General features: G+C 36.1%; 1 protein-coding gene across 5 annotated transcripts in view; it reads left to right on the forward strand.

Moving 5' to 3' along the window:
* Positions 1–12,409, forward strand: part of STIL (STIL centriolar assembly protein) — a 48,235-nt gene that overhangs the window by 496 nt on the left and 35,330 nt on the right. For 3 of the 5 annotated variants that reach the window (XM_068964691.1, XM_068964689.1, XM_068964690.1), the window contains exons 2-7: positions 2,822–2,929; positions 4,977–5,089; positions 6,315–6,499; positions 7,300–7,547; positions 9,579–9,662; positions 11,000–11,086. In XM_068964691.1, the coding sequence (XP_068820792.1) occupies positions 2,822–2,929; positions 4,977–5,089; positions 6,315–6,499; positions 7,300–7,547; positions 9,579–9,662; positions 11,000–11,086 (825 nt within the window). The remainder of the gene's footprint in view (positions 1–2,821; positions 2,930–4,976; positions 5,090–6,314; positions 6,500–7,299; positions 7,548–9,578; positions 9,663–10,999; positions 11,087–12,409) is intronic. The other 2 variants (XM_068964693.1, XM_068964692.1) reach the window with 1 other exon arrangement.

Below are 12,409 nucleotides of genomic sequence, written 5' to 3' on the forward strand. Positions count from 1 at the left end.
TTTAGTTTCACAGAGGGTCTTTGTATTGATGAAAAATAGTACCTGAACTTTTGAGGCTAAAGATCACATACATATTTATTTACATCCTAGACAAATGGGAAAGCGGTTGAGTTCCTTCCCTCTTATAAACTCTAATTATTTGATGGGAAAAATTTCACACTGAATGTACCTAAGCCTTTTCCCACTCAGTGTGGTATAAGGAGGAGGAGCTTGCGACCTGTCTCCTAATTTTCTCAGTCTGTCACTACTTTGAGGAGCAGGCAAAAGGCTTGAGTTATTTGGCTCTTTGGATCATTTATTGTTCTTTTTTCCCCCTTGAGAAGAACAATTATTGCTGACATGTAAATTTCTTTTCTTCCTAACTAGAATTGCATCCATGAGTTACCTTTATCCGCTGTGTTATTTTTCTTTGTGGCAGATGTTCTTGATGAAGACAATGGGAAACATGACCCAAAGAGGCTATCATATTCCTTTTGCTTAACTTTGGCCCTTCTGTTCTCTCCTGTTGCTACCTCTTATTCTTTGAAACTTTATCAGCCTTTGTTCTTCTCTTTAATTTTATTATTGGGTCAAATCCATTCCTTACATTCTAGGGGAAATAATATACTCTTGTGATTTAAATTGATAATTCCTGGCATATACAACTCTAGATTTTAGTCCATTTATTGAACTCTGTAATTTGTGGGCTTTTAGGGCAGCAGTTTTGAATTATTTTTGTTTACAAACCCCTTTGAATGTCTAATAGCCATGAATTTCATTCCCTAAGGAAAAGTACTTTTATACATACATGCAGAACTTTGCACCCAGTTTCAAGGTGTTTTTATCTTTCTTGCCTCTCAAGTCTGTCTTGCTGTATACTTTAGATTAAGGAAAAAATTAATAAAACCAGGTTCTGTGCTAATAGGCACTTTGCATGCATTATTTTTATTTAATCCTCACAACAAACCCATGAGGAATGGGTACTATTATTATCCTCCTCTTTTTTTTTTCTATGCTAGGAAACTAGCATAGAGATCTTAACGAACCCACAGTTATACAGTTGGTAACTGGTATAGCCAGTATTTAAAGCTGAAATGATTTCTACTGTGTACTATAAGGAAGTAAACCTGCAGGAGTGCAGGTTGGATTTTAAACCTGCACTACTAATTACAGCAAAAAGAAATGGACTACTTATAACAAAACGAAATAGCTAACATTGAGCACTCACTGTAAGCCAGGATTTTTTTTCTGAGCATTTTATATATATTGACTCATTTAATAAGTATTCACTATAACTCTCCCAGGAGATACTGATATTATTTTGTTTAACAGTTGAAGAAACTCAGGCACAGAGACATTGATTTGATCATGGTCACACAGCCAGCAAATTTTGAAGCCAGGTTCGAAAATCAAAGACCTAAGCAGCTGATAGCCAGGCTTTGCTTTTAACCCTTAAATCACTCTTCTTCTCACCAACTGGTAAATAATAAATATATTAGATGTAGAGACATAGATAAATTGACAATTTGTCACTTAACTACCTTTGTGACTTTGAACAAATTTCTTAATTTCAGATTGTGTCTTTATTTCAAATAAAGAGAGATTAAAAATCCTTATAAAGATTTGCAAGCACATAACTAAGATTGTGGTAGAGCCAGACTGAACCATGGTCTAAAGCATTACATCATTCAGCTTCTAGTAGTACAAGCTTTGAAATCAGCCACACTTAGATACGAATTCCAGCTCTGCTACTTAGTTGTTGTATCAAGTTGTAGAAGTTGGAGTTTGTTATCTCCAAAGTGGACAATAAAATGTCTCAGAAACAGTTTTAGTGAGAAATATTGTACATGTAAAGTGCCCAGTAGGATGCCTGGTACATAGCAGATAATCTGTGGATCTGTGATGATCTGTGGATCATCATAGCAGATGACTGGGGCCCGTATTTTAGTTGGTAAGTTTTCTCAGGTGATACATGAAAGTAAGATCTAGAACAAGATATTCTTAGTGTGTGATATGATAAATATTTTTTCAATTCAACTATTTAATAGTCTACCACCATGCAAATTTACTTTTGTAGGTAGCTCACTGCAGAGCTTTCTTGCTTTAATTACATGTGACTTTAGCTGATATTCTCTCCTAGTCCTTTCTTTGCATTATTTTTCTTATTGTAGTGTTCTCAAATTACTCCCTTATACAAAATAAAAACTCTGTGATGCTACCCTATATGATTTAACATTGCTTTATGTTGCTTGCATGATCTTTGTTGAGGAATTATTGATGTTTTTCTGATGCTTCGGTAATTAAACTTATGTGTGGGACTTCCCTGGAAGTCCGGTGGTTGAGACTCCACTGTAGGAGGCACAGGTTCAGTCACTGGTCAGGGAACTAAAATCACGCATGCCATGTGATGCTGCAAAAAGAAAAGACCTCATGTGACAGGGCCTAAAATACCAAGTTTGAAAGCCCTGAAAAGGTTTTGTGTTTTTCAGAATTTTTTAAGTGTTTCCCTGAAATTAGTTCAGAAAGACATATATTAATTTAAAATTTAAATTCACTGTTTATATTCATTTTCTGTTACTTAAAGAAGATTTTATAGAATTTATACTCAGTTCTTTTTTAAAAGGCTAATGTGTATATAAATGTATATGTGAATAGGAAAAAAAGGATGTAACTTTTGAGTGTTTATTCTCTTGATAGTAGAGTTACAAGAGATTTTTCTTTTACTTTTTAAAAATGTTTTTCAGATATTCTAAAGTTACAAAAGCAATCAGAAAAGCTCTGTTATTTAAACTGTTTCTTGTAAGATTTGTCTGTTTCTCATTGTGCTTTGGTTTTTTTTAAGATTTTCTTCAAGCAGGATGGTGCCTTTCTATTTTCCTCCATCAAAACGTGCACTTTGGAACTCAGTGCCAATTGGAGATTTCATCTACTTACATCTCCGTTACTACAGGTATAAGATGCTTCTATTTTCAAATTAAACCAGTATAAACAGGAATCTAAGGAATATGTAAGGCAGTGGTTACTATGAGTAATTATTTTTTTTAATGTTTCCACCTAGGCTCCTCTGAGGCAAAATATTCTCTCTGCTTCTTCTTAAACCTGTTCCTTATGATTTTGAGAAGTAGTCCTAATTTCACAGTTAAAATATTCTGTAAATCTAAGGTTCTAAGTATTATAGGACTTCAAGAGGCAAAATATAATAAAAACTGAGTTTTTCATCATACTTCAGCATGGTATTTGAATAACATTGAGAAAATTGATTTTGAGTGAATAGACCATTTAAAAGGAGTGTAAAATATTAGAGTTATGACCAGGATTATGAAAGACAGACATAGAAGCTTAGGCTTCAAGTAATAGAAAACAGAGATCCATTGAGATATTGTATATTAGAGAGTTACTTGTTAAAAGCAGAGTTCTAAGAAGGATAGATCATAGCGGGGAGAGCTTAGAGTCAGCCCTAAGCGGGAGATGGTTGTCTGTTATCTAAGTGATACAGATTTACACTATAGTGGTTTAAGGTGTTAAACTAGAGCCAGACTTCCTGGAGGGTCAGATCCTGATTTACCCTCTCTTATTTAAGTGACCTCAGTAAAGTAGCCAAGGATCAGTTTCCTTATTTATAACATGGGGGACTTCCCTGGTAGCTCAGTGGATGGGAACCTGCCTGTCAATGCAGGGGACAGGGTTTCGATCCCTGGTCCGGGAAGATTCAATATGCCGCGAAACAACTAAGCCTGTGCGCCACAGCTGCTGAACCCGTGCTCTAGGGCCCACAAGCCTGTGTGCTGCAGCAACTGAAGCCCGCACGCCTGGAGCCTGTGCCCTGCAACAGAGAGGCTGCCGCAGGGGGAAGCCCATGTACTGCCAAGAAGAATAGCTTCTGCTCACCACAGCTAGAGAAAGCCAGTGCAAAAAACCTAACAAAGACCGATGCAGCCAAAAATAAACTAAAATAAAATGGGAATATGACACTTGTTTCATAGCACTCTTATAAGTATTGAATGAGACAGGTTTTAAAGCAGCAGTTGGCACTATGCTTGGGCATAAGAGGTAGTCAATAAATGTTAGGTATTATAAGGGTTTAGAGCAGTGTAGCAGCATTGAGACCAAGAGGAAAGGATGAAACAAGGTGTTTTGAAGAAACATTTTATAGCATTTGGTGATCAACTGAATAGAGGAACTGAAGGAAATTACATGTCAAAAAGGTTTTAAGTTTTAAACTAGTTGGCAGAGAAGGGTGATATCACTGAATATGTAAGGCAATGATTACTACAAATAATTTTTTAAACAATATCTTGTGGAAGTTCTGTTAAATATTTGTTAGACCTGTTGATTCTTTTCTACATGTCTCTTAACCTGTGTTTTCTATTGCTATCTTTCTGTGCTACATTTTGAGTATTTCTTTTGTTCTTCAGCTCTCCTAATTTACTCTTTAGCTGTGCTGCTTATTAGTTGCCATCTAACCTGTTCATTTAGGTTTTTAAATGTATATACTATACATGTGAAAGATAATTTATAATATATATACACACAGTTTATAGAATAATAAATTTCATCTTTTTTAATAGTATCTTGTTCCTTGTTCATATTTTAGAGTCCTTTTGATATTTAAACATGTGAATTGTATTTACATTTTGTATTCAGCAATGCTAGTAACAAGTTCATAGATAATATGTAAATAAATGGATGTGACTATCTCAATCAAAGTTTATTTACAAAAATAGGAGACCTCATAGTTTCTTGATCTTTGCTGTGGTTCATAAAATTAAGCAAATGCCTCAAGAATAACTGTAATTTCAGTGTCTGCTTATTGCAATATTGCTTTCTAGGCAGCCCTCCTTACACCTTGCCTTTGACCGTAGGATTTCCCAGCAGTGATCTTTCTGTACATTTTAGAAGATATATATATATATAGTACCTTAGGCAACATTTCATGACAGAAAGATTTTTTAGGCTGTCAGATCCATCACATTCATAAAAGGCTTGTTATTTTTCAGAAATCCAAGGCTTGTGGTAACTGAAAAGACCATCCGACTTGCTTGTCGTCATGCTAAACAGAATAAAAACAACTTGCCATGCTTTTTACTTGGTTCTCTCACAGTAGATGAAGGTAACATACTTTGAAAAATTATTTTTATGACTATAATAGACTCTGTGTTTACTGCTTCAGCCAATTATTGTAATACACTTTGACCATTTTTTCTTTTTTTGCTGTATACCAGTGTTAGGAAGATGAGTTAAAGTTGACACTACTTATCATAGATGTTGCAGTCTGGTCATGTTGATGAATATATATGCAAGTTATTTTTTTTAAATGAGAGTTTACATATATATATATGTATGGCTGAGTCCCTATGCTATTCACCTGAAACTATCACATTACTTGTTAATCGGCTATACCACAATACAAAATAAAAAGTTAAAAAAAAAAATTTTTTTTTTAAATTTAAAATCAGAGTTTCAGTTCAGTCGCTCAGTCGTGTCCGACTCTTTGCGACCCCATGAATCGCAGCACACCAGGCCTCCCTGTCCATCACCATCTCCCGGAGTTCACTCAGACTCATGTCCATCGAGTCCGTGATGCCATCCAGCCATCTCATCCTTGGTCGTCCCCTTCTCCTCCTGCCCCCAATCCCTCCCAGCATCAGAGTCTTTTCCAGTGAGTCAGCTCTTCCCATGAGGTGGCCAAAGTACTGGAGTTTCAGCTTTAGCATCATTCCTTCCAAAGAAATCCCAGGGTTGATCTCCTTCAGAATGGACTGGTTGGATCTCCTTGCAGTCCAAGGGACTCTCAAGAGTCTTCTCCAACACCACAGTTCAAAAGCATCAATTCTTCAGCGCTCAGCCTTCTTCACAGTCCAACTCTCACATCCATACATGACCACAGGAAAAACCATAGCTTTGACTAGACTGACCTTAGTTGGCAAAGTAATGTCTCTGCTTTTGAATATACTATCTAGGTTGGTCATAACTTTTCTTCCAAGAAGTAATCAGAGTTTAATGTACTCTTAGTATGAACAAAATGCTTTCCTATAATCTGGGCTTGCTTGGTTATTTCACATTTCATAATTGGCATTCTAATTAATAACTGCTGGGCTTCCCTAGTGGCTCAGTGGTAAAGAACCTGCCTGCCAATGCAGGAGACATAGGTTCAGTCCTTGGGTTGGGAAGATGCCCTGGAGGAGGAAATGGCAACCCACTCCAGTATTCTTGCCTGGGAAATCCCATGGACAGGGGATCCTAGCAGGCTACAGTTCATGGGGTCACAAAGAGTCAGACGCAACTTAGTGACTGAGCATGCATGCACACATAATAACTGCTGTTTTGTTCTACAGATGAAGAAAGTGTGACATTGACGATAGATCGTTTTGATCCTGGTCGAGAGGTACCTGAATTATTGGAGAGAATCCCTACTGCTTTTCTTCCTGGGGACTTTGTAATCCCATGCAAAATTCATACTCAAGGACTTTGTTCAAGAGAAATAATTCACAATGCAGATGACTTTAATTCAGCTTTCAAGGTAAGATTTGTTGATAATGTGATTATTCCTAATTCAGCAAAGAATCAAATTATGTGTACTGTGTTATATTTTAATAAACCCATATTTAATAGATATTCATAAAATTTTTGACTAAATGATTATTGACCTAAAATGCAATCAACTATAGTTTCTGAGGATGGAAATTGTAGTTGGATAATATGGGTAGCATTCTGGAAGAGGAAGCAACGTAACTAAGATAGCAAAGTACAAAGGATAACATTGAGGGTGGAGATTTTTGCTGGACTTGTGGGCAGTCACACTTCAGAACTAGTGTGTCTAGATCAGAGAGAGCCTTGTCTGCCAAGCTAAGGAATTTTAACTTTGTCTAATGGGCTGTGTTTTTCATTGAAAATTTCTGAAAAGGAAATACTGTTAAATCAAGGATGATTAATGTGATAGGGCAGGCTGAACAGAGTCAGAATAGTTAGGCCTTGCAATAGTCAGGGATGTATTTGCCTATAGTAGAGTGGTGGCAGTGAAACCAGAAAGGACAGTGTACATGAGCAACTACAGTTCTTATTTGGGGTAATAAGAACATAATCAAAGAGGAATGGACTTCTTTATATAGATGGAGTATAGAAAATCTTGTACAGTATAGTAAATCTTATTGATTTAACATCATTTTTCATGTAACCTTCTGGTCACATGGAAGAAGTAAGAGAATTGAAATATTGCAAATCAGAAATTTTTTTGTTAATGCAAGATACATGAAACAAATCCTTTAGAGATGTGTACAGATTTCAAAATTGTAAAATAATCGTGTGATGTCGATTCCTCAGGCTCTGCAGCATCATGTGTGTAGCAAAGAGTCCTTGGACTGTGGAAAACTACTTGCCCTGAGAGCTCACATCACTTCCAGGGAGAGTCTGGACACTGTGGATTTCGACTTGGATTGGGCAGCAGTAACTCTAGCAAACACCTTTAAGTGCACACCTGTTAAACCCATCCCCATCATTCCAACAGCTCTAGCAAGAAATTTGAGCAGTAATCTGAATATTTCTCAAGTTCAAGGTACCTATAAATATGGGTAAGTAAAGTAAAAGACATATTCATCCAAACTTTTAAATATTGGTCACATTAGTATATTTTCATGTTATTCACATAATATGAAATAATTGTTCAGTCAGTTTACATGCCTGATATTTGATGGCTAGAGAAATAACCAAGGAAGGTGATAAAGTAGTTAATTTTTTTTAATTGCTTATTTTTTTTACTTGTTTATTTGGCTACGCTGGGTGGTAGTTTTGACACATGGGATCTTCGATCTTTGTTGCAGCAGGAAGGATCTTTAGTTGAGTCATGCGAACTCTTAGTTGCAGTTTGTGGGATCTAGTTTCCTGATGAGGGATCAAACCCGGGCTCCCTGCGTTGGAAGTTTAGAGTATTAGCTTCTAGACCACCAGGGAAGTCCCTAAAATTGTTAATTTTTGCTGAATTAATTATTTTCCTGATAATGAGCCTAACGGAGGCTAGAGAATTATTTGTAATACGCAGTTTTACTTGTGGATAATGAGCACAGCAGATAGAGGAGATAATTAAATTAAAATGTTAAATACTCTTGCCTACTAAATTGTCAACCACTTGAGGGTGGAGTTTCCTCACATTGCTGCAGCAGCATCCTCTCTAGCCTCCTGTCCACCACTCTTGGTTTCTTAGGAAATGCATGCCAAATTGCTTGCATTCTGGTCCTCAGCAGGGCTGCTTCCCTGAATCCTCATCCACTTTCTTTAACCATTGTCTGCTGACCTAGGTCAGACAATGTAAGCACCCACTGCTTTAAAGTCTAAGCAATTCCTTTCTGGCTTCCTTTCCCACTGACTCCACCCTAGTTCCTGTTAGGTCTCCAGAGCTAAAACTGTTCGGCAAGGTAAACTCAACTCCAAGTCTCATCTACCAAAAATGCCTCTTCAAAAAAAGATAAGAGAAAGGTTTTTCTTCTCCGACTGTCCGTGAAATAGCAAGAAAATGCCTACATACTGATCAGAGCACCTTTCTGGTTGTAGTGGCACAAAGGAAAAAGTGTTCCAAAATGAATGGTCAAAGGTCATAATGATTTTTAACTGTTTGAACTAAATTGAACATTTAAATTCTCTTGGAGGAATAAAGTGCTTCTCAGTGGGGACACAGAAATGTGTGTTAAAATTAACCATAAAATTAGTTTATTTTCTTTAATATCTGTGTCCATGTAGTAGTGAAGCAGGAATTTATCAGGCTGTCAAGGCAGAAGCGCTCTCAAAGCAGGTGTAAGTGTCATTTTACTAATGTAAAACTCTTGCCAACTCTGGCTTAATCATCATGGTTTGATAAATTCATCATCTTTATGTTTTAAGGTTATTATAGCAATAAAATGTATCTTCTGTGGTATCGTCAAGACTTTACATCCCAAATGGAATTGTTTTTACTTTAGTGTTTTAAACCCACAACAGTGAAGTTAACTCTTGACAATTGTACTGTAGATATCATATTCTTAAAACTTATTGTCAGTAAATAAGTCCAATAACAAAGTATAAATGTAGTATAATGTCCTTTTAGGGAAAAGTGAGCTTTGGGGTTCTATCATGATTTGCAAAATTCTTTGATAGCAGTTGGAGGAATATAGTACAAGGAAGATTGAATACCCCTCACCTAATTCAGTGTCCTTCATTGACAAGTCACATCTGTTGTAATCTTGTCAGTTCACCTGGATGCTTGATCACTTCCAGCAATAGGAAGTTCATTTCTTGCAGGGAAACCTATTTGGTTCTGAAATTGTCAGCCTTGATTTTAATACTTTTGATTTTTAAAAAGTTGACACTTTCAGAGCAAGCTTTTTCAAAAGATGTGTAATCTTTATTGACCATTTTAATAGATAGAAATTTTAAGATATTAAATCTGTTCTATTTTGTCCTTGGAATTGCTGGAGTCTTTTTCTACACTTTGAACTCTTTTCTTTGTGTGTATGTGAGAGAAATTATTTATTTGAATCCTTTTCTCTGCCTAAAATATACTTCTTTAGCGCTCAGATTATTCTCTTTTAGGTAAAGTACATAGTTCCAATTGTTTTTTGTCTCTTGCTTAGATATCTCACCATGGATGAGACACGCAAGCTATTACTTTTGCTGGAATCTGATCCCAAGGTCTATTCTCTACCGTTAGTGGGAATGTAAGTATTGCATTACTTATAAAAACCTTTTCAGCCATATATGTACTTAAATGTATATGATAAATACGTGAATCATTTGTACTGTGAATATGTCATTAATACTTGGATCAAGGGAAAGGCTACCCACTCCAGTATTCTGGCCTGGAGAATTCCATGGACAGTCCCTGGGGTCGCAAAGGATCAGACATGACTGAGCGACTTTCGCTTTCACCTTATAAAATCATGAATGCCCGTGATGCTTAAGCTTTCTTATTTTAATAGCTGAACCAATTAAAGCAAGATTTTTGTCCAATCTTAGGAAGAATTCTAGTATATAAAACAAAGCTGAATTCTTCTGGTTGAAGCTGAAGCCTTAGAGCCCTGTTTCTTTAACCTTACTCACTATTCCAGTCCTTAAGGCAATTTGAAGAATCCAGGACTCAGAATATAACATTGCTTAAAATTCACTGCCAGGCAGTTTTCCAGAAATTCTCAGTATTTATGGCTGTCTCTTTCAAGTTAGTGGTTAATGACATTTAGACAGATTATTCCGTCAGAAATTTATCTTAATTCAGTATTTATTGAGTGCTCATCCTATACATAGTCTTGTGTTTCATAATGTGTTGGGATTTAAAGCTCCTCAAGGAATTTATAATATACTATGAAATAAACAGTTTAGACTGAGCACTATTTTTGTTTTTAAGAGAGATGATAGGGGAAAGGCTAACTTGAGCTGGACCTTACGTGTGTGGCCAGTAGAAGGAAGGATTGATGGGGTAAGGAACCTGTGTGTGGGAATGGCATGTGCAGAGTTAAAAAATAGGAGTGCACAAATGTTTTGTGGACTATGAAATATACTTACTGTCTGTTCACTCTGGTCTTAAGTGGCTGTGTATTGTTCCTGCTTAAGTGAGTATCTATTAAGAATTATTCTGTGTTTCAGGCTACCCTATATATTTATAGAATTCAGTCCTTTCAATAACTATGGTTTTAGGCTGCTAGCTTCATCCTCCCTTATTTCAGAATATTCTTTCTAGTACAGGCTAATTGATTAATTCTTATTTTCACTTCTATTAACCATTTTCTCTCTCACCATTTGACTGCCATTTCAGGTGGAAAAGGACAGAAAGTAGTGCTCTCTCTAAATATCTATCTATAGTTATAGCTATATCTATAGTCTCCCTCTTAATTATCACCATGGTTTAATGTTCATAGATTTCTTGATTATGAGCCCTTTGATTTATTCCTGGTGAATGCCAAGGATCTCTGCCACATTACCTTGAGAAGAACATAATCTAAAGATGTTAAATACTAATTTGTAAATGACTGTAGTTCTTAATTTCTATTTTTTGTTTTAGCTGGCTGTCTGGAATTATACATATCTATAGTCCTCAGGTATGGGCCTGCTGCTTGCGATACATGTTCAGTTCTTCTATTCAAGAAAGGTAAGTGGTATTTTTATTTTGATAGGGCTTTATTTTGATCTTTTCCTCTACTCATGTTTTATTGGTATCATTTAAGATTCATGCTATGCCTTAACCTTTTACAAACCAGAAGAACAAACACACCAAGGAAAACAAACCTTATATTAAACAGGAATAAAACCAGACAGAAAAGATGATGTTGTGCTAAACTTGGAAATATCAAGAAATTCACTTGCCTAACAATAGTACTGTAACACAGAAGATACATTTTTAATGAGGGGGGGAAAAAACCCTTGGGATCATCTACTCTAGCATTCTGTTTCATAAAAAAGATTAATTTTCATTGATGTGACTGAAAATAAGTTAGAATTTTTTTATCTTAACAAGTGTTTTATTTACTCAGTGCTACTGATAGTACCCTAAGAAACACTTGAATTTTAATGTTCTTGGAACTAAAGTATAAGCTTTGGAAGTAATAAACCTTCTGACCTCACTTCCTCATTTTATTTTGTACATGGTACCACTATTTGCCTCTTCCTTTCTTCATCTATTAAATGAAAATTCCATATTCTCTTTCTGTCTGCTTTGGTGGCTATAATACACTTAAAAGAAAATTTAAATGGGAAGCCAGTGCAAGTACATGACAATAAATCAGACATACATAAAGATGCATAATAAAAATGTCTCTTCCACCCCATTTCCCCAGATACCCTATCCCCAGAGACAACCACTGTTCAAGGAGTGCTTCCTTCTTGAAGTATAGACAAATATCACCCTTCCTGACCTATAAAAGTTAAATCAAAAATGATATCACACTATTCACCCTTTTCTCTGTTGCTTTTTTCTCTATGTCATAATAACTTAGAGATCATTACTAAATCTTGGCACATACAGATTTAACACGTATGTTTTACAACTGAATAGTAAATAATAGATACTACATTTTTAAAACTGCTCCTTTTGCTTGCAGAAACTTTGTCTTATACATCTTTGTGTGCAGATACTAGTATATTTGTAGAATAAATACCTAAAAGTGTGTTTTTCTGGGTGAAAAGCATATAATTTTAAGTTCTGATGCATGCTAAGTCGCTTCAGTCATGTCCCACTGTGTGAGACCCTTCCAGGCTTCTCTGTCCATGGGATTCTCCAGGGAAGAATACTGGAGTGAGTTATCATGCCCTTGTCCAAGGGGTCTTCCCAACCTAGTGATCAAACCTGTGTCTCTTGCGTCTCCTGCGTTGGCAGGCAGATTCTTTACCACTGGCTCCACCTGGGAAGCTTTGGTAGATATTGCCAATTTGCCCTTCAAAGGCTACCAATTTATAATCTTTCTGACAGTGTCTG

This window comes from Capricornis sumatraensis, chromosome 2, assembly GCF_032405125.1.
Source record: "Capricornis sumatraensis isolate serow.1 chromosome 2, serow.2, whole genome shotgun sequence".
Classification (NCBI taxonomy): domain Eukaryota; kingdom Metazoa; phylum Chordata; class Mammalia; order Artiodactyla; family Bovidae; genus Capricornis; species Capricornis sumatraensis.